The sequence below is a fragment of the Onychostoma macrolepis genome, chromosome 15 (assembly GCF_012432095.1).
Source record: "Onychostoma macrolepis isolate SWU-2019 chromosome 15, ASM1243209v1, whole genome shotgun sequence".
NCBI lineage: Eukaryota > Metazoa > Chordata > Actinopteri > Cypriniformes > Cyprinidae > Onychostoma > Onychostoma macrolepis.
Window position 1 is genome coordinate 1,296,821 of NC_081169.1, and position 22,322 is coordinate 1,319,142.

General features: G+C 37.4%; 1 protein-coding gene across 1 annotated transcript; it reads right to left on the reverse strand.

Annotated features, from left to right (window-relative positions):
• Positions 1-767: 767 nt before the first annotated feature.
• On the reverse strand, positions 768-4,420 carry LOC131520710 (zinc finger MYM-type protein 1-like). The gene is made up of 4 exons (XM_058745145.1): positions 4,087-4,420; positions 2,711-3,956; positions 2,517-2,607; positions 768-1,357 (listed from the first exon to the last, which is right to left on the reverse strand). The coding sequence occupies exons 2-4, from the start codon at positions 3,916-3,918 to the stop codon at positions 830-832; spliced, it is 1,827 nt and encodes a 608-aa protein (XP_058601128.1). The 5' UTR covers positions 3,919-3,956; positions 4,087-4,420; the 3' UTR covers positions 768-829.
• Between the last annotated feature and the right edge of the window lie 17,902 nt (positions 4,421-22,322).

A 22,322-nucleotide genomic window follows, 5' to 3' on the forward strand; every position in this document is an offset into this window, starting at 1 on the left:
CTACAGTAGCTCTTCCAGTTTCCCTGTTTGAATGCCTAATACAGATGGATGTCACCTGCTGGTATGGGAGAGTTATGTTCTCTCACACAAGTGCTGAACGTACATGCTAATTGGCCTTGGCTGTAGTCTGTACCAGTGGCGGCTGGTGATGGAAAAAGTAGGGGGGGCTGAGGGACAATGTGGTTTTAAAATTTTTATTTTAACAATTGAACAATTTCTGCTGTTTATTTATTACATTAACACCAAAGTAACGATTTAAAAACAAATAGCATCTAATGTAATTATTAAAGTATGAATTTAGAATGTCCTTGTAGATTTCAAATATTGTTCTTTCAAAGACAGAAAGATGTGCCAATTTGAGATTCATTGGAAACCAAGTCATACAAGGTGAACTTATAATTGCTGTAATTTGCGTCAATATTCAATAAACACAAAGAGGTAAATAGTCGCTGTTATTACATGGAGTAACCACTAGATGAAGAAGACTGTGCATTACCAATTGTAATGGTGAGCAAGTCAATAAAAAATGCTATACATTGTCTCCAGTGTTCACATCATGAATCGTACAGCAAACCACCTCTAAGACAGACAAAAAAACCCCATCAAAATCCTCCAGAGACACAACAGCATCTCCTCTGCTCCTCCAGAGACACAACAGCATCTCCTCTGCTCCTTGATGCTGAGTGCATCAAGGATGCTGTTGTGTCTCTGGAGGAGCAGAGGAGATGCTGAGTGCTTGGAGGAGCAGAGGAGATGCTGTTGTGTCTCTGGAGGAGCAGAGGAGATGCTGAGTGCCTGATGGAGAGAAGCAGCTGAGATGATTATGCAGTCACTTGTAAAGAAATTTGGCTCTCCTTTCTTTCTGGGTTGCAAACCTATCAATAACTTTGTTGTTGAAGTTGGGCATGTCTTTCACAATCTTTTTCTCCATAGAAAGCATGGCAAGGGCATTCAGTCTTTCTTGAGACATTGTGCTCCTTAGGAACGTTTTGATTCTTTTTAGAGTGGAGAAGCATCTTTCAGATTCTGCTGATGTCATTGGAGTAGTGATAAGGATTTTCAGAAGATTAACAGTTTCTGAAAATGTGCACTGAAGGTTGTTCTCCATAAAAAACTGATACAGAGGCACTGCACCACTACACTTTTCAAACTCCGGGTTTTCATAGACCAAGGATAGTTCTGTCTTCAGTCTAGCCTTGTTCAGCATCGGATAGGCCTCCACGGTGGCATTCAATGCAGCACTTGGAAAGGTTTTAGCATGCTGTGAGAACAGCTCTCCATGCAGCAGTGTTGAACTCACAAGGTGCCCAGTGAACGCAAAGCGCTCCTTTGTCTGAGCCCAGATGGTATCACACACCTGTAAAACATAGAAAATAAATAACATATTAATTGCTATACATAGAACTTTATTAAATTATGTCACAATAATGCAAAAATCAGGTATGAAATACTGTTGTCTAAACCAAAACTATCTACAATAGAACTAAATCATTGGTGAATTGAGATTAGGAGGAAATCCCAAATAAAATGATTGTAATGTACATGAATCCGTGTATGATTCGTTCAGTCATTTTTTGAATTAATATTGAAAGTAGAAAAATGAGAAACCGGTTCATTTTTCGTTTTTTCATTTTCTACACAAAAACGAAAAGAATTCAGCTGGATTTTTCATTTTTCGTTCTCAGTTAGAAAAATTAATAAACAGCTGGAATATTCGATTTCTACACGTGGGCGGGAATTAAACGCCCCTTTCCTCTGATTTGTCAGCCGAAGATCAAACTGTTCCGCCATCAGTTCTTCCTCAATTCTGCACAGCAGAATAAGAGTCCTCCGTTGTGCAGATTCTTAACGCATTTATTGCAACTACATTTAACTACACAGAAGAAAGCCCTATCTAGTCTATTCTCCGGTACGGGTTGTGTCGAGACATTCGTTAGTCTGGTTGTTTGATGAGAAAAAGATTAAATGTAGTTGCAATAAATGCGTTAAGAATCCGCACAACGGAGGACTCTTATTCTGCTGTGCAGAATTGAGGAAGAACTGATGGCGGAACAGTTTGATCTTCGGCTGACAAATCAGAGGAAAGGGGCGTTTAATTCCCGCCCACGTGTAGAAATCGAATATTCCAACTGTTTATTCATTTTTCTAACTGAGAACGAAAAACCCAGCTGAATTCTTGTTTTTCATGTTTGTGTAGAAAATGAAAAAACGAAAAAGGAACCGTTTTCTCATTTTTCTACTTTCAATATTAATTCAAAAAACGACTGAACGAAACATACATGGATTTACATGTGCTATGTTTTTATCTGTAGTGGCACTTTCTCAGCAAATGAAGTCCCTAACGGATAAAGTGAATTTGATTTGCAAAACATTAGTAACTGCTCCAAACATAACACAAAATTAAAAACTATATATAACAGAGGACCTTTGAGTGGCACCAGTAACCATGCAGCAGTTTGTGAAGCACTATTGTAGACTAGAGCACAAGAGGCCTATGAAAGTGAAATAAGCTGTACCTCAATAGCAATCCGATGTTGTTCTGCGGGCCCCAGTGTCCTCTGTCGCTTGGCAGCTGGAATCTCCTCTTGCACAGTGAATATGGAAGACCTTGTTTAAACATAAAACAATTGATTAATACTACATTATTCTGCATTCATGTTATTTCTATGATTTTTCACATAGATTTTTCACACAGATTTTTCACATTTACCTGATGTTTCTAATGCTGTCGGCAAACTTAGAGATGGCAGCTTTGATGAAGATGGGGTCAATGTTTCGTTTCTGAAGCTGCTGAAAGAGCATGTCGACGTGTGGCATGATTTTGTGAAATAGTTGGAGAAAAAAGCAAAATGTATCATCCTCCAGCATCCTCACAAACCCTCCTGCTTCTCTCGCAGTCACAGCATCAAAGTTCCCAGAGTCCTGAATGGTCTTAAAACACTTAAGAAGATCATCCCTGTGCTCATATACAGTGTTCACTGAGCGACTGTGAAAGTTCCATCTTGTTGCACACGCTCTCGGAAGTCTGCTGCCAACAACATCATCAAGCACGCTGGTCCGTTTGGGCGACCTTGAAAAAAATGCACAAAATCCACCTAGCTCCGAAAAAAATGTGGAGACTTTGGGTATCTTTGAGGTGGCTTGCTGCATTACCAGATTGAGCTGATGTGCGTAACAATGTACGTAGTGTGCGTTTTCATACACATCCATCACTTTACGCTGAACTCCTCCAGTGGCACCCCGCATAACGCTCGCTCCGTCATAAACTTGAGCTATTAATTTTGTCTTGTCTTTGGGTGGGATCAATGCACTCATCCTTTCCAAAAGTGCTTGAGCGATGTTTTCAGCATTCGCGTTTTCAATCGGCATGAACTCAAAAAAGCGCTCTTGAATGACGTTGTAGCGGTCGATGTAGCGAAGTACAAGGGCAAGTTGGCACTGGACAGACACGTCAGATGTTTCATCGGCTTGAATGGCAATATAATCAGCCGCAGTCACCTCCTCGTGAATGTACTCCTTAACAACAGTCAGCATACAGTCCAGCAGCTCATTCTGAATCGTTTTGGACGTACCTCTGAACACAGTAGCTCCCTCCAAGTGCTCCTTCAGAGCAGCGTCCAACGACGAGGCAAAGTTAACAAGGCCCCTAAAAATGCCTGGGTTTTCAGAGGCTTCAGTCTCGTCGTGGCCACGCAAAGCCAATTCAAAGGCACCACAAAATTTTACACAGTCAATCAGTTTAGAAAGAATATATCGATTCTTGTCCACTTCGTCATTGTGCCTTCTTATACAAAGTCGATGGCCATCATCCAACTGAGTAGCAATGTTAGCCTTCCCCAGCAACGCAAATTTCAGGCAGTTGTCCATATGCATCTTTGTGTGTTCGTGTTTTTTTATTTTTTCCGATAAATGTTTCATGTCCTGAACACCGTTTTCACACCAGGCTCGATCGGTCGCTGCAGTTTTAAAAAGCAAACAAGGGAAGCAAAACAGCGAGTTAGTTACTCCGCAGCCGGTTAGCCATGGCTTCCTAGTGTACCATGTCCGCGAAAAGCCTCTAGTATAAGACGCTTCCTTGTCTTTCACCTGCTGTCTGATGTTAATTTGTGGCTGGTCCGGTCCCATTTCTTTTATTTTTTGTTTTTCAGCCAGTGGTCTTCTTTCAAACGGAGTTTGAAGAAGAGATTGCACGGTCTCTTTCTCGTGTGACGCCGGCGCCATTGTCAACTAGAATCTCACTGCCACGTGACCACACCAAACTCATGTTATTCTCCGATGGGCGCAGAGGCAAAGCGCCCATTGGAGAATTATTACTGCGCGTCACTGATTGGTTGAATTGATCATATTTAGTGACGTTTTATAGCATATCAGCGCTCCATTGGTTAGATAGCGTGGGCGCCCTTTCTCGGCACCCCGAGCATAAAACTACACATTTATGATGTTATGCGGCACATGATGAAGCTGGCAGACAAAAAGCCCCCATTCGTGTTTTTCACACTTATTTTATTTTATTTTTTTTTTTTTTACTTGGTAGGAGGGGCGGCGCCCCAGCGCCCATAATAGATCAGCCGCCCCTGGTCTGTACAGTATGTTCTAGTACAACTTTTTTTTTTTTTGCCCGCAGGTGTTGGTGCATCCCTACCCTTGTGAGGGGATGTCTCCAGATGCATAAAATAAAGGTGGGTCAAAATTAGGGATGTCCAGATCCGATCACGTGATCGGAAATCGGGCCGATCACATGGTTTCAGACTCGATCGGAATCGGACGTTACCTCCATATCAGGACTCGGATATATATGTATATATATTCTCATTATTTTTTAACACAGCTATAGTTATGCGGTGGCACAGAGTTACTCCGGTTTCACACCGCACGTGTAAGCAGAGCAGAGGCAGCGCAGAAGCGGCGCGTATGCAGAGCGTGAGCTTGTGTACTGCAAATACAGACGAGTATCGTTCATTCGGTCACGCTTTTCACGTGTTCTCCAACAGCTGTCTGTCATGTGTTTTGATATGGGCAGCATGCTGTGATGCGGCCGTGTTCCCCTCTGTCACATAGTATATAACATGCTGTACATATAGTTTACATGATAAAAAGTAATCTTAAAGTTAATAAATGCCTCTATAGTTTTAATAATTTAAACAGGTCTTTGAAGTTTGGGCAATTTCTCCTGGCAGTGATGTGTTTTCGTGTAGTTGATTCTGTGCTAAATCTAATATTTGATGTTTTGTATTTTAAATGTTGTAGATTTAAGTAGAAAATGAGAATCGCTAAAATTATTGAATATATTTTGAGACAAAGGTCTTAAGGATTACCAGTTTGGTTTAAGATAATTAAAGCAACAGTTTTTCAATAACTAGAAGAATATGTGAAAGTATGGTATTTGGGGTAAAAAGCGCCCCTGCTGTTGGGGCGAAAGGCACAATAATTAGCATGAGAATTAATAAATGGCTGACTTTTCCAACTGTTGACATGACATGGTTCATATGGTATGGTATAGCCTATTATGTTGGGTGTCCACCATAGAGATAATCACTATGTTTATAATGAAACCATCATATTTAAAAACATGATATTAATCATATCATATAATAAAATAAAACTTGTTGTTACTACTGTAAATCTTTATTAACTTATTATGGGATCTCCTTCAATGCTTTCAGAATCTTTACTTTTTATTTTGTTTCTGTATTTTAAAATATATTTTTATATTAACATTTTAATGACAGTATATTTACTGAACATTATTTATCAAAATAAGCAGAAAATAGCCTAGTACAAACTATGCTAAAGTGATTGATCTTAACAAGTATTAATTTAGACAGTATCAATTTTTTATTTTATTTTTTTAGCTAAAGTATTTATCAATACAGTGTGCCTTTTACCCCGTGATTGTGAAACACTAAATCACATGATTTTACGGTGAAATGTTTCATTTTTCATGGCAATCAGGTAAATTTTGATCAAGAAAAATGCACTGTGGCTTTAATTCAGCGTAAGCGGCGCAGCAAAAATAGACTCGGCGCCGAAACTATCGCGGCACTGGCGCTTCTGCTCTGCTCCTGCTACGCGCTGCCGCGCCGCCTCTGCGTGCGGTGTGAATGCTCTAATCTGTTAACATGGGCGCCGAAAAAAATACGCCCTGCTTACGTGTGCGGTGTGAAACTGGCGTTACCCCTGATGTACACTGCACGCAGAGGCGGCACGTTACGACTCCGAAGAGGTTTTGTTCCGTCCTCCACACGGTGCCAACTTACACCAGAAGCGTTTCAGAAGCGAAGCGGCAGGGTTCGCGAGACCACGTGATTTGCCTGTCCGACATTGTTTTTCTTTATTTTCTTCTTCTTTTCTTTTTTTTTTTCTTTTCTAAGATAGTTGGCTAAATGTTTATGTTTTGTCCGTTTAATTCCGTTTACTACTCATACAACTCCTGCAATTAAACTCCATGCCTTTTTTTTGTATTATTGTCCTTATAATTGTGTCATATAACAATGTGTGTTTTTCAACTTCGAGGATGAAACTCATCCATTTCTGACCTCCTAGCAAGGATATATAGTGATGTGAAATACGATCGGGAGTCTGCACAGGGTGTTTATTTTGAAAATGATAGGATTTTTTGACTTTTATTTTGCATTTGCTGTGCGGTTTAGACGCGGCATGCGTCAAAAATAGACTAGGCGCCTATATTTAGCGAAGCGGCGCGGAGAGCCGCTTCTGGGACGCTTTTGAAACATGCCGCGGCGCGTCTGGTGTAAACACAAGCATTGACTAGAGTGGCCGCGATCAGCTCCGGTAGCCGCGTCGGAGCCGTAACGCGCCGCAGATGCGTGCAGTGTACATCAGGGGTTATTCTTTTTTTTATGTATTATAGAAGTATCGGATCGGGACTCGGTATCGGTAGATACTCAAAATCAAATGACTCGGACTCGAGGGCAAAAAAACCTGATCGGGACATCCCTAGTCAAAATCACTATAAAGTGCCTTTGGTGTCCTCATCAGAATCATTCAGTTATCATGAACATAATACAATATAATGAAATTCTGAAATTATATGATAAATGACCAAACATTTGCGCACGCATAACTACAACTATACCAACTTATACCATTTTTTCTTTTTTTTATTGATTGGATGCATGTGATTTTGGCATGTCCCTCATGCAGCTCAGCTAACTTCAATGAGTGTAAAAAGTGGTTAAATAACACATTATTGAAATAATTTTTAAATATTCTTATTGCCCTTAGCCAGTTGTTAATAAAGCAAGTCAGATTGTCCATGTATATTCTATTTTCATAATAATATTAAGCATTTTGCACATGTCCCTGAAATTGCTGTCCACCCTGTCATGATGTTGTAAATGCTTCTTTAAGAAACCTGATCTACTCAGTGAAATCTTCACCCCCATTTTGCCTTTCTTCAGTGGAAGTTAAAACATCTGCTGCAAGTACACTAAGTATCTATACTTATATTTCCTAATTTTCATCATATTGTGTTTAACATGTCCACCCTGTCATAGTAAAATATTAATTTACATAAAAGTTTTTCAGAAATTCAAAATATATATTTTAAGCAGTACACATTCAGCTTCATCAATGAACCACTTTGTTGACTGAAGGTACTGTGTTTATTAAATTCTAACTTTAACCAAAAATGTCCACCCGTCAGTGTCCACCCTGTCATGGAAGGTATGACATGGTACATGTGCATAGTTTTTGCCAAATTCTGATAATGTTTTAACAAGGGCTACTGATTTAACATGTTAAATTGGTGTGATTTAATTATGGGGGAAAAAAAAGGTTGAATTGATAAATGCATTTAATGCACCCCAGCCCAGAACTTTATGCTGTCTTACACTGCATGCAGTTGCTTAGTGATGAACATGATGGAAGGCAACTACTCACTGTGATGTAGTCTATTAGAATGCAGTTAGAATGTGCCTAAAATTCAAGATAAGTGGGCAAAAAATGCCCAAAGCAAAAGTGTAATTTTCCTGAATATCTGCTCGATTGCAAGTGTGATATTGACTTTATACAACAGTTCAATAAACAACAACAACAAAAAAAAAAAACAATAGTTACATTTTAGACAATACTGTCAATATTATTTGTGTTTGTTCTATTTCTCCAAAGAAAATAGTTCCAAAAAATCCACAGTGAAACTTGTGCATCTCTGAGAAACATAAAGCGGTGTTTCGTTACTGAATGAATCCATGTTTTTAACAAATCTAGTGAGTGGATTTATTTTCATATTTAGAGTATCATTTCATTTTTTTATTACTTTCATAATTTAATATTACATTTTTAAAAACCCATTAATACCCATTTAAAACCCATTAATCTCATAGCACTATTTATGCAATTCTAAGTGCAGTGTAAACAGTCTGTGTAAATTAATATTATATATATATATATATATATATATATATATATATATATATATATATATATATATATTAGTGCTGTCAAACGATTAATCGCGATAATCACATCCAGAATAAGTTTTTGTTTGCATAATGTGCGTGTACTGTATATTTATTGTGTATATATAAATAAATACACACACATACAGTATATATTTTGAAAATATTTACATGTATTTACATGTCTATTTATATTCATAATTTATATTATAAATAAATATTAAATATGTAAACGTATATATTTCAGAAAAATGTTATGTTTACATATTAAATATAATTATTTATAATAAACTATATGAATATAAATATAGACATGTAAATACATGTAAATATTTTAAAAATATATACTTTTTGTGTGTGTATTTATATATACATAATAAATATATGATTTCATTTGATTTGGAACAGCCCCATAGTATCTTACTATTATATTTTAAATTAATGATTAAAATGTAAGAATTTGACAAAATATGATGCATGCATCTAATAAGGTGAGAATAAAATGGCCTTATAAATATAATCATGCCCTTTTAAATCAACTTACAATTGCAGCGTAGAATATATATTTCTGTATTATTATATTTTATAATCACTATGTAACGAAAATGTATATACTCTTCTTTGAATTCGTCCATGACAGGGTGGACCTATTTTGTGATTTACTCAAATTGTCTGCTTGCAGTTATTTTATAAAAAGTACAGGAGCTTGCCTAATATGCAATTCTAACAGCCTACAGTCACCTTAATACTACAAATATGAAGTTGAATAGAAAATCTTATTTTTATTTTGGAAATTGTGAAGTCTCAAAGGCACTTTATAGTGATATTGACCCAGGTAATGGTTAGGACAGCATCCCACTTTTCTCTCACATTACCTCCTCCAGTAGTTGGACTATGGAGTTGATATTAATGTGCCTGCTTTGCATCACATACCTGTATAACGGGTATGGGCGGAAAGATTGGGCATTACCATCAATCGTGTCCCACTTTTTATCTGGCTCCCTGCTAGTGTGCAGGGTACAGACAGTTTCTGTATACGTTGTGTTGTGCTGCTGAGAGGTTTGTGTTTGTAGCTCCGTGTATCTTCGCTTTTTATTGAATCTCTACCTTACTTTCACTCCCTTTTGTCTAAAGTGATAATATATAACTTAATTCCCACCATATTTCTGGTGTTATCTTTCAAACTAATCTAACTAATTTGATCATTCGCTTTTAAAAACCGCGAGTGCAGCTTGCTAGCCCGTTAGCTTGTCACTCGCGGTTCCATTTGCATTTCTATTCGCGCCTATTATTATTATTTTTTTAATTTTTAATTAATTTATTTATTTATTTTATTTTTTTCTCGAGCTCATCAAACAACAGTGGTAAGTGGTAAGTTAAGTTGGTATCATTCATCAATCACGGTGAGTAATGGCTTCTTCTCCTGCTATTGTTGTTTGCACTGTTTGCCACATGTATAGTTTATCTGTCTCTGTCAGCAGCGAGGGATTCACATGTGATAAATGCAGGGAAATAGTTAGGCTGACAGAGAAGGTTTTAGAACTAGAGACACGCATCCAAACTTTAGTTGAGGACAGTAAGAATGTGAGGGCTGTAGATACTGCTTTGGATGCGACTAGCTCAGGGAGTCCTGTACATTGTTCGGTTCTGGTAGAGCCCGTGCAGCAGGGCAGCTGGGTGACTGTGAGGCAGCTAGTCGCGGGTCAAAACACCACTCTTCCGATCCGATCAGAACATCAAACAGGTTCTCCCCACTCAGTGAAGCACTCACTGAGAAACCTGATGAAAGTGCTCTAGTTATTGGCGATTCTATTGTACGGAACGTGAAAATAGAGACACCAGCCACCATAGTCCATTGTTTACCAGGAGCCAGAGCGCCTGACATTTTGGCAAATTTAAAAGTACTGACTAATGCTAAACGTAAATTCAGTAAGATTGTTATCCACGTCGGCGCTAATGATGTTCGACCGCCAGTCGGAGATCACTAAAAATAATGTTAAAGAGGTGTGTGAACTTGCAAGTACGATGTCAGACACTGTAATATGCTCTGGTCCGCTCCTGCTTACCGGGTGATGAGATTCATAGCAGACTGTCGTCACTTAATGGCTGGATGTCTAAGTGGTGCCCGCAAAATAACATAGGCTTTATAGACAATTGGAAGAATTTTTGGGGCAGACCTGACCTGTTGAAAAGAGATGGTGTTCATCCCTCCTGGGGTGGTGCCGCTCTTCTCTCTAGAAATATGGCACATAGTCTTAGAGTTTGTACTTGACTAACTGGAGCCCAGGTCAGGAAGCAGACAGACTGGCTAAACCGATCGTCTGCTAGCCGCCTCACGTCACAGAAGTCAGTTAACTCTCAGCACATAGAAACTTTTTCACCTAGATATCACTCTATAGAGACTGTGTCTGTTCCCCGAACTAGAAAATACAGAAAACATCCAAACCAAAGTAATAGTAACAATTTAATTGATGTTCAACAAAACCGATATAATACAGATAAACACATGATAAAGCTTGGCTTATTGAATATTAGATCCCTTTCTTCAAAAGCACTTTTTGTAAATGATATGTTCACTGACCATAAACTAGATGTGCTTTGTCTGACAGAAACCTGGCTAAAACAAGATGATTACATTACTTTAAACGAGTCTACACCCCAAGATTACTGTTACAAACATGAACCGCGTCCAAAAGGTAAAGGGGGAGGTGTTGCTACAATTTATAGCAATATTTTCAGTGTCTCTCAGAGGTCGGGTTTCAAGTATAATTCGTTCGAAGTAATGGTGCTTCATATAATGTTATCCAAAGAAACAAGTGTTAATGATAAATACCCTGTGATATTTGTACTGGCTACTGTATACAGGCCACCAGGGCACCATACAGACTTTATTAAAGAATTTGCTGATTTTCTATCGGAGTTAGTGCTGACTGCAGATAAAGTCCTAATCGTTGGTGATTTTAATATCCATGTTGATAATGAAAGATTCGTTGGGATCAGCATTTATAGACATTCTAAACTCTGTTGGTGTTAAACAACATGTGTCAGGACCTACTCATTGTCGAAATCATACTCTAGATTTAATACTGTCACATGGAATTGATGTCAGTGGCATTGAAATTTGACAACAGAGAGAGGATATCTCAGATCATTATCTAGTCTCCTGTATATTCCATATAGCTAAAGCTGTAAAGCCAACTCCTTGTTACAAATATGGTAGAACCATTACCTCTACCACAAAAGTTTGCTTTATAAATAATCTTCCTGAATTATCTCAGTTCCTCAGCATATCCAATAGCTCAGAACAACTTGATGATGTAACAGGAACTATGGACTCTCTCTTTTCTAGCACTTTAGATGCGGTTGCTCCTTTACGCTTAAGGAAGATTAAGGATAAGAGTCCAACACCGTGGTATAATAAATGAGCACACTCGCGCCCTAAAGAGAGCAGCCCGGAAAATGGAGCGCAGCTGGAGGAAAACTAAATTAGAGGTATTTCGTTTAGCTTGGCAGGAAAGTACCCTATCCTACAGAAAAGCGTTAAAAACTGCTAGATCTGATTACTTTTCGTCTCTTCTAGAAGAAAACAAACATAACCCTCGGTATTTATACAGTGACTAAATTAACGAAAAATCAAGCATCAACAGGTGTTGGCATTTCCCAAGAGCATAGCAGTAATGACTTTATGAACTACTTTACTTCCAAGATCGATACTATCAGAGATAAAATTGTATCCTTGCAGCCGTCAGCTACAGTATCGCATCAGATAGCGCACTATAGATCCCCTGAGGAACAATTTCATTCATTCTCTACTGTGGGAGAGGAAGAATTGTATAAACTTGTTAAATCATCTAAACCAACAACATGTATGTTAGACCCGATTCCATCTAAACTACTAAAAGAGCTGCTTCCAGAAGTCATAGATCCTCTTTTGGCTATTATTAATTCATCATTGTCATTAGGATATGTCCCCAAAACCTTCAAATTGGCTGTTATTAAGCCTCTCATTAAAAAACCACAACTTGACCCCAAAGATCTAGTTAATTACAGACCGATCTCAAATCTCCCTTTTCTGTCAAAGATACTAGAAAAGGTAGTATTCTCACAATTATATTCCTTCCTAGAGAAAAATGATATCTGTGAGGAATTCCAGTCAGGTTTTAGATCGTATCATAGTACTGAGACTGCTCTCATTAGAGTTACAAATGACCTGCTTCTATCATCTGATCGTTGTTGTATCTCTTTATTAGTTCTTTATTAGACACTATCGACCACAACATTCTTTTGAATAGACTAGAAAACTTCGTTGGCATTAGTGGAAGCGCCTTAGCATGGTTCAAATCGTACTTATCTGACCGCCATCAGTTCGTAGCAGTGAATGAAGAGGTATCATATCGATCACAAGTGCAGTATAGAGTACCTCAAGGCTCAGTACTAGGGCCGTTACTTTTCACGCTTTACATGTTACCCTTGGGAGATATTATCAGGAGACATGGTGTTAGCTTTCACTGTTATGCTGATGATACTCAGCTCTATATTTCGTCACGTCCAGGTGAAACGCACCAAATTGAGAAACTAACGGAATGCATAGTCGATATAAAAAACTGGACGACGAGTAATTTTTTACTGCTAAATTCTGAAAAAACAGAAGTGTTAATTATCGGACCTAAAAACCCCACATGTAATAACTTAGAACATTATCTAACACTTGATGGCTGCTCTGTCAATTCTTCTTCATCAGTCAGGAACCTAGGTGTGCTGTTTGATAGCAATCTTTCATTTGAAAGCCATGTTTCTAGCATCTGTAAAACTGTGTTTTTTCATCTCAAAAGCATATCTAAATTGCGACCTATGCTCTCAACGTCAAATGCAGAAATGTTAATTCATGCGTTTATGACCTCAAGGTTAGACTATTGTAATGCTTTATTGGGTGGTTGTTCTGCACGCTTGATCAACAAACTACAGTTGGTCCAGAATGCAGCAGCTAGAGTCCTTACTAGAACCATGAAATATGACCATATTAGCCCGGTTCTGTCAACACTGCACTGGCTTCCTATCAAACATCGGATAGATTTTAAAATCTTGTTAATTACTTATAAAGCCCTGAATGGTTTAGCTCCTCAGTACTTGAGCGAGCTCTTATCGCATTATAGTCCTCCACGTCCTATGCGTTCGCAAAACTCTGGCCGTTTGATAATACCTAGAATATCAAAATCGACTGCGGGCGGCAGATCCTATTCCCATTTAGCACCCAAACTCTGGAACAATCTACCTAACACTGTTCGGGAGGCAGACACACTCTGTCAGTTTAAATCTAGATTAAAGACCCATCTCTTTAGCCTGGCTTACACATAACACACTAATACGCTTCTATTATTCAAATCCGTTAAAGGATTGTTAGGCTGCATTAATTAGATCAACCGGAACCGGGAACACTCCCCATAACACACGATGTACTCGTTACATCGTAAGTAGAATGGCATCTACGCTAATATTTGTCTGTTTCTTTTCTATTCTGTTTCTCAGTCCGTATCCGATCAGATGGTGGATCAGCACCAAGAGATGATGTCTACAGACCTGATCGTCAGCGGAGACCAGGATACCCAGATGACCCCCAGAGACAGATCCCCAGCGATGACCTTGATTAAATACAATAAAACTAAAAAAAAAATATATAACAAAATAACTAAAATATAATAAAATACCTAACTACATAATACTACTATTGTTAGAAATTGCAACACAATTAAAATAGAAATATAAACTTTTGAACTGTGGGTTTCGTCTGGTCAGAGGAGAACTGACCCCCGACTGAGTCTGGTTTCTCCCAAGGTTTTTTTTCTCCATTCTGTCACAGAGGGAGTTTTGGTTCCTTGCCGCTGTCGCCTCTGGCTTTCTCAGTTGGGGACACTTAATTTCTAGCGATTATCGCCGATTTGATTGCACAGATACTATTTAAACTAAACTGAGCTAGACAATGACATCTTTGAATTCAATAATGAAATGCCTTTAACTGAAAATTGAGTGTTTAATCTTATTATACATTACTGACACTCTATCCTCCAATTTGATACTGTTAAGTGCTTTGACACAATCTGTATTGTTAAAAGCGCTATATAAATAAAGGTGACTTGACTTGACTTGACGTTATACATTACATGGCAAATGTAAACAGGAAAGTGGGCAATTCCGCCTCTCGCCTCCCATTCCTTTTTGAGATTGGACAATATTGCTACTCATGCCCCACTTCCTTGTCTATCATCTTTCCCCCTTCAGTACCATGAGTACACTGTAAAAAATGATATGGTGAAAAAGTCATGACAACTTATGTTTTAATGTTACTTTAACTCATAAAAATAATTTAAGCAATTTCAACTTTTTTTTGTAAGTTATGCTAGATTCAACTTGATTTTTAAGTCAGTTTAATGTTATTGAAATTCAAGGAGACCAATTTAATTCAGTGAACTTAACATTTTAAGTTCTAACTTACTGGCACACTGTTAAAAAGTTGAGCCAACTTAAAAGTTTGCTCGACTTATTTTTGTGCACTGTAAAACCCGACAAGTTAGGTTAACTCAAACTGTTTGAGTAAACTTATTGCCTTAAACCATTTAAGCTTTTAAAACTAACAATTATGAGTGCTCTGAACTTATTTCAGTTGAGTTCACTAAAATAAGATATACATTGCAATTAAGTGATTAATTGAGTAATAATTGAGCATTAGTGATGAACACTTGCTGTTAACAAACATAATCACTGAAGAAAAAGAAACACAAGAACGACTAACTTTAGTCACAGCCTTAGATGAAATCAACTGAAATAAAATACATTAAATCTCAAGATCTGATTAAACAACCCCACAAACAGCATCACCAGCTCCACTTATTAATAACCAGACTGACTTTATTTCTGTCAGACATCTACAGAAGATCTTATTGAGAATTAACTAAGGTTTAGATGTTGATTTATTGTTTCAATTGAAGTAACCATGTTAGAGATCAGTGTCTGCTTTAGTTGGGCTCTTGACCCTTGACTTCTGTTTTAGTTTTTTTTTTTCCCTCGGCTGTTGTAACCATGTGTTCCTCAAACATATTTGTTATAACTCAAAAGCCCAGAGAAAATGATCAGTAGTTGGTTGTTATATGTTTAAAATGACAATTACCTGTTAGTGAACTGATCTCATTGTGTGTCTAATCTCTGATTAAACGGATGTTGTATTGATTATAGTAGGAGTGATTCTAAGAGCCAGTGGTTCTGTGACGGTCAGTTAATATAAAGGACTGTCTAAACAGTTTGTCCACAAAAAGTTTTAATCTATGGAAGCAGCTAGATTCACACAGACATCAAGAATCAGCTTATGAACCTCAACAATGGTGACCATTATAAAAAAAGAGAAAAAAAGAAAAGAAAATTCATGCTGCAGTGCATGCTGGGTACTAGCATAGTACAAAACTCATCCATGGATCCCAGCATGCATTGCTGCATGATTGTTTTTTTTTGTTTGTTTTTTTAAATGGTCACCATTGTTGAGGTTCACAAGTGATTACTTTTTTTTTTAACTTGACATGATTAGTTGAAACAACTAATACTGAAAAGTCCAATCAGCTTACAGAGAGCAATTCAGCGCCAGTCAGGATTTTACAAAGTGAGTTGAAATGACTTGTATTTGTAATTTGTTTATACTTAAAAATTTAAGGCAGCCACAAAACTTAAGTTTTTAAGTTGAAATAGGTGGAAATTTTTTACAGTGTACGGATGTAATAGCTGTGTGTTTCCTCTGTAATCACATAAAATATGTTGTTACAGAAGAGGAGAGAGTGGGCAATACTGCCACTCTTGTCCCACTTCCTCTTCTCTTGCCCCTCCAGTTGGAATATGGAGCAATTGTCAACTTTGGAGAGCATCATTACTGCACTAACCTTTGGAATTTGAAGGTAGAGCAGGAAGTTGAGAGCACTGCTCTCTTCTTAACATGTGCTCTGCTGTTTACAGAATAGGAGGAGTGGGCATGACAGCTTGTAACATTCATCTTTCCCATTTGTCCCCTCCTCTAATATTTAATAATCTAATATTTAATAATGATTTAAACTGACAGAGTGTGTCTGAACAATGAAAGACTGTTCCAGAGTTTGGGCGCTGAATAGGGAAAGGAGCTACTGTCCAAGAGTATACTGTGGTCAGTAGAATCAAAGGCAGTTCAGAAATGTAGAATGGATTCCTTTTATACTATATTCTAGCTAGTTTACTGTTCTTCTTTCTTTCTTCTTTATTCCCTTAAATCCCTTTAAATCATTTATTTAATTCCTCTGAATTCAGACAATGTTCAAACTATGGCACTGACATAAGGGCTGTTCTATTATGAAGGGGGAAAAAGGTTTTGCGCTACACTTTGTCTGAAAATCTAATCAAGCTCTGTTTGGAAGCAGTAGCTGGAATGGGATTTCCCTTTTATGACAACTCTGGAACTTGGAAGAGTATTATGGAGCGTCATTGCACCAGAGCAGGTTGCATGAGGATGATGACTGTAAGTGTTTTTGCCTGAACCATCTCACTGTACCACAGTGCGTAGTGGTCATTCTGACTGATTAGTTGCTCAAACATTATAGTTTAGCTAGTATGTGATCTCTTTCAAGTAAAACAAAAGGGTCTATGCAACATATGCAACACATAGGATCCTATATAAAGTGTCACAGATAATCCAGATTACAAATGACAGAGCACAATATACTGTATCTTAATCACCATCTTTTTTAAAAGGGTTCATTTGGGTTCCTACTATGCAAAGAAGTGGAGGATAATTTAAATGATAGCAGAAACTGAGTGATGACTTTGTTTAGTTTCCATCTATGTAGAAGTAATAAGTGCCAAATATTTTAAGAAAAAGTAGAATGTACGTTTGTTCAATGAATTTGTAAGCAAGTTTTAAGGCACAAGCCATTTGCACCCCCCCCCCCCCCAAAACTCTTTTATTAAAAACGTGATGCCATGAATCTTACAGACTTTTGCAAATCCAGCTTTCGCTCTCTCTGTCTCTCTCTTTCTAAAGTGCTCATTGTAACAGTCTGCTAACTTGGCCAGTCTATAAATCTGTTATCAGTGTACAGTGCACACTAGACTGCAAAAGGTGGAAGTAGTCAACATCTTTGTTGCTGTACAACCATTTTTTAAACTACAAACAGTGGTAAAGGCACTAAAGTGTTTATTTTTTTTTTATTTTTATTTTTTAAATGAAGCCCCATTATTCTCACCTAAGCAGTAACTCCTCTTCCTTTAAACATGAAATGCTTATTGCCTCATTCAGTATTCCGCAGGAAATATTCATTTAGATTTAGAAGGCCATTTTATCACCTTTGGCAAAGTGCCTATGTCTTGCACTATGACCTCTTATGAGAAGACCAAATGGACACAGTGGACACAATTATATTTTATAACATCCTTTAATTCATTAGAACAGCTGCTTGCCTGTACAAGCTGGGAATTTGATTCTGGAGATGGTGTGGAAAAGTGTTTTAGGCTAGTGCAGTTTAACAGGCACATTTCTGCACGTCTGAAAGGCCAAGGGAAATGTCGTTTACATCAAAAATCAATCACAAAACTTAACTTTTTATTGACAAAATCCACTGAGAACTACTGACAGATGATGGAAAAAGTGACTGCTTTTAAAGCCATTATTTATTAGTGGAAGAAATTGTGTGGTAATGTATTTCTATTCAGTCTCATTGTATCATAGGTTTATATAGTAGGGTAAGTTGGGCTAAGATACGCCCTTAAGTCAAGTCAAGTCAAGTCAAGTCACCTTTATTTATATAGCGCTTTTACAATACAGATTGTGTCAAAGCACTTAACAGTATCAAATTGGAGGATAGAGTGTCAGTAATGTATAATGATAAGATTAAACACTCAATTTTCAGTTAAAGGCATTTCATTATTGAATTCAGAGATGTCATTGTCTAGCTCAGTTTAGTTTAAATAGTATCTGTGCAATCAAATCGGCGATAATCGCTAGAAATTAAGTGTCCCCAACTGAGCAAGCCAGAGGCGACAGCGGCAAGGAACCAAAACTCCCTCCGAGACAGAATGGAGAAAAAACCTTGGGAGAATCCAGGCTCAGTCGGGGGGCCAGTTCTCCTCTGACCAGACGAAACCCGCAGTTCAAGAGTTTATATTTCTATTTTAATTTTGTTGCAATTTCTAACAATAGTAGTATTATGTAGTTAGGTATTTTATTATATTTTAGTTATGTTATTTTTGGTAAGATTAAGATCAATGTACATTTAAATTGTAATGGTTTTAGATATAAATGTAACGTGCAGGATAATGATGCAACAATCAGTGGATTAGTAAAGGAAATAAACAGAAATATTTGCTACTTCAGCTGTCATAGCAAAGTATATTGATTCATTCAACTTTCCCCAAATCACAACACCCCCATATTTCAGAGGAAATGTATAGAGTTACACTTAATTTGTCAACATCGAGTAAAAGATCTATACAGTTTGTGCATAGGCCAGTCCTAAAACGTCTCAGTAATCCTGGAGCATTTTTGTTTTGCTGAAAGGCAAAATGATGGTTTATGCCTCTATCCTGATTATTATTCAATATTATATGGTAGTATTAAGAAATGTTTGAGTTCTTATTGAGACATTTATCTCAAAGTTGCAAAGGGTCATGCACTTAGAAGAACTTAGAAGAAAAGACAAATGTGGGGGTGTTAGAGGAGTAAAATGTGAGAAGGTAGAGACTTGAGCATAAGTCTCCATTTGATGTTCATGTAGCCTTATTTCTGTCTAGGAGAAACATTTGAAATGGTAAAACAATGCCTTTTATTTATTTAATTAAAATTGAGTGCCTGATTCTTGACAGTTCTTGGTCTCAGTCTAGTGTTAGGGATTCTTTTATTGGAATGGGCCTGGGTCTTGGAGAAAGTCTTGAATTCAACTTTTGGTCTAAAATCTGAGAGAAAAGTCTCTAGCACCTTTCTGAACCCTCACCACTAAGAATTTAAGGTATTCTGAAGTCATATGAGTTCCTACCCAGTATTATAAAGGTGTATTGTACATAATATATTGTAGCCTACATACTGTAAAAGCAATGTATTTGTCCTAACAGATCAATTATTACCTCATGTGTATATATATTCCCATTCATTCCTGACTATGACTGCATACCGCTCTTTCATCAGAACTTTCACGGAGCACAGAAGGTAAGACAGATGTCTGCAAAATTTAAATTCACTGTCCTCAAAACAAAGCTATTAATGGTTGACGTCATCTATCTTGGACAGTACACCAAACAAGCCACTAAATAAGAGCATCACTGACTGTAAACCAGCTCTCTAAAGACTTCCCAGCTGCAATTCATTTCTGTGTGCATAATCACATAGTCTTATTATGCAGATAAATAAGAACAGTCACTTATTTATCTGGATGCATTTGTTAATTTCTTAGACAAGCTGCAGTTTTAATATAAATTTCATTTTAAAAGTTTCATTAAAAACAATCATATTTCTAACCTGTCATGGACATCAAAGTTTCTCCTTTTTTTCTAAAGCCTGAACAGAAATCTGCTCAGAACAGAGAGTTTTCTTCCGAACTGCCACAGTTTGTCATATATTCTGATGTACCAGAAATATAATATTGTAAAAAGTTTACTTTACTTTTCTCTGCCCATCATAAAAGTTTGCCTTGGCCATGTTTCAGCTCTGAAAAACACACTTGCAATGTAGTTAACGTGATACCGTGTGTCATTTTTACATATTTAAGCCTTGATGAAACAAACAGTGAAGCCTTTTATACCCTGCCCCGAATACGGTCAGATGTCACCCTAACCTTGAAACTGTGTGAAGTGGAACTGTGTCTTTGTGTAGTTTGTGCAGGATTTGACGTGGCGCCTGACATAACATAACCCTGCTCCAACAATCAGACAATAGGCTGGCTAGGTATTCCACAGCTCTGCGCTTCAGAGGAATGATTAAAAACATCATTCATTTTTTTTTCCTCAATAAACTCAATAGCTGACATGTCAGGGATTTGCCTCTTTGTACCACTGTTAGCGAGAGAGGCTTAGTGGAACTGCTACCCAGAATGCATTTTAAATGACATCAACTTTTGTTATGTTTATTCATATCTGTAGCTGTAGTCTCCAGCTTGGTCAGAAGACAAAGGAATTCATTGTTTCACCCGTTCTCAGCTTGAGGATGAGCAAAATAGTGCCATTAAAAGTTTACTTCATTCAAAAATGAAAACGGTAAAAATCATTTACTCACCCTCATGTCATTCCAAACCCATAAGACTTTTGTTTTTAGCTGAAATACAAATGAGAAGATTGATAAAACCTGAGAGAGATTTCTGTCCTTCTATTAAAAGTCCATTCCACCAAAACTATGATGCATACAAAGTTCATAAAGACATGGTAAAAGTAGCCCATATGAATCGAGCAAGTTAATTCAAGCCTTTTGAAGAGAAAAACGGTCACTTTATATGATAAAAAGATGAATGATGTGAAAATGTGTGAGAGCTTCGCCTACCATTTTTGAATAGCTCCATGCATGCATGTTGATAGTGTTTATATGTGAATTAAAGCCTACATTAAATCCGTTCATCATATAAAGTGATTACATCTTTTCAGAAAACTTTGATTAAACTGCCCATATCATATGGCTTGGGATGTAATGGTATGAAAATTTCTTATCACGATTATAGTGATCAAAATGATCATCAGTATTTAACAGTATTATCACGGTATTGTTAAAATGTGCTGGAAATGTTCCAAAAGTACTTGCACATAAATTATTTCATCAAGTTTTATATTTAATATCAATAAACAACAAATAAAATGACTTTTTATTTGCATAATCACTAAAACAATAACATTACCAATGATGTCCGGAATTTAAATGACGACATGATTGACAGTTTATCTAATAGCATGTTCAAATATCTAATGTTAATGTTCAAATAAAGCTTTAAAAAAGTTTCATAAAAAGGTAAACCTCACATTTCAGATTTTAAATAAAGAAAATAATTAAATCAAAATGATAATTTATTAATAAATGACTATATGTATTTTATCTGCTCAATAAATAATTCTACGTAAATAGCTTATCTGAATATTTTAAATATGTAGAATCCACATAAGCTCGTTTTTCATAAACCAGTCAAAATTTACCGCAGGGCAGGCAGATCCGGTCTGTGTTTAGTCTGCACACAGACTGAATGTGAATGTAAGTCTCTGTAAATCCAGTCTCTGACAGCAGGTGGCGCTGATGGAGCAGCAGAATTACAGCTGTTTCCCATAACCTCCGTGAACAAAGCAGCATTGCGATCAAGATCACTACTTTATTAGGTATTACATGGAGCAAAGATGAAAACAAAATGCCATTGAATCTTTTCTGAATTCATTTGTATAATTCCCTTTGCACTCTTTTGAAACCTCCCAGCTTTTCTGCCATGATTTCACTCAAAACGAAACTACTCTTCTGCTGTGCGCACGTGAGACTGTTACTTAAAAACCTTAAAAAGGCCGCTGGATTCCGTTGTTTGGGCTAGCGGGTGGAGTCTTACAATTGCAACCAGTCGTCCTGTCCCTGCAGCTGAAAAACACCCCCACAGCATGATGCTGCCACCACCATGCTTCACTGTTGGGACTGTATTGGACAGGTGATGAGCAGTGCCTGGTTTTCTCCACACATACCGCTTAGAATTAAGGCCAAAAAGGTCTATCTTGGTCTCATCAGACCAGAGAATCTTATTCAGGTGTTTTTTTAGCAAACTCCATGCGGGCTTTCATGTGTCTTGCACTGAGGAGAGGCTTCCGTTGGGTCACTCTGCCATAAAGCCCCGACTGGTGGAGGGCTGCAGTGATGGTTGACTTTCTACAACTTTCTCCCATCTCCCGACTGCA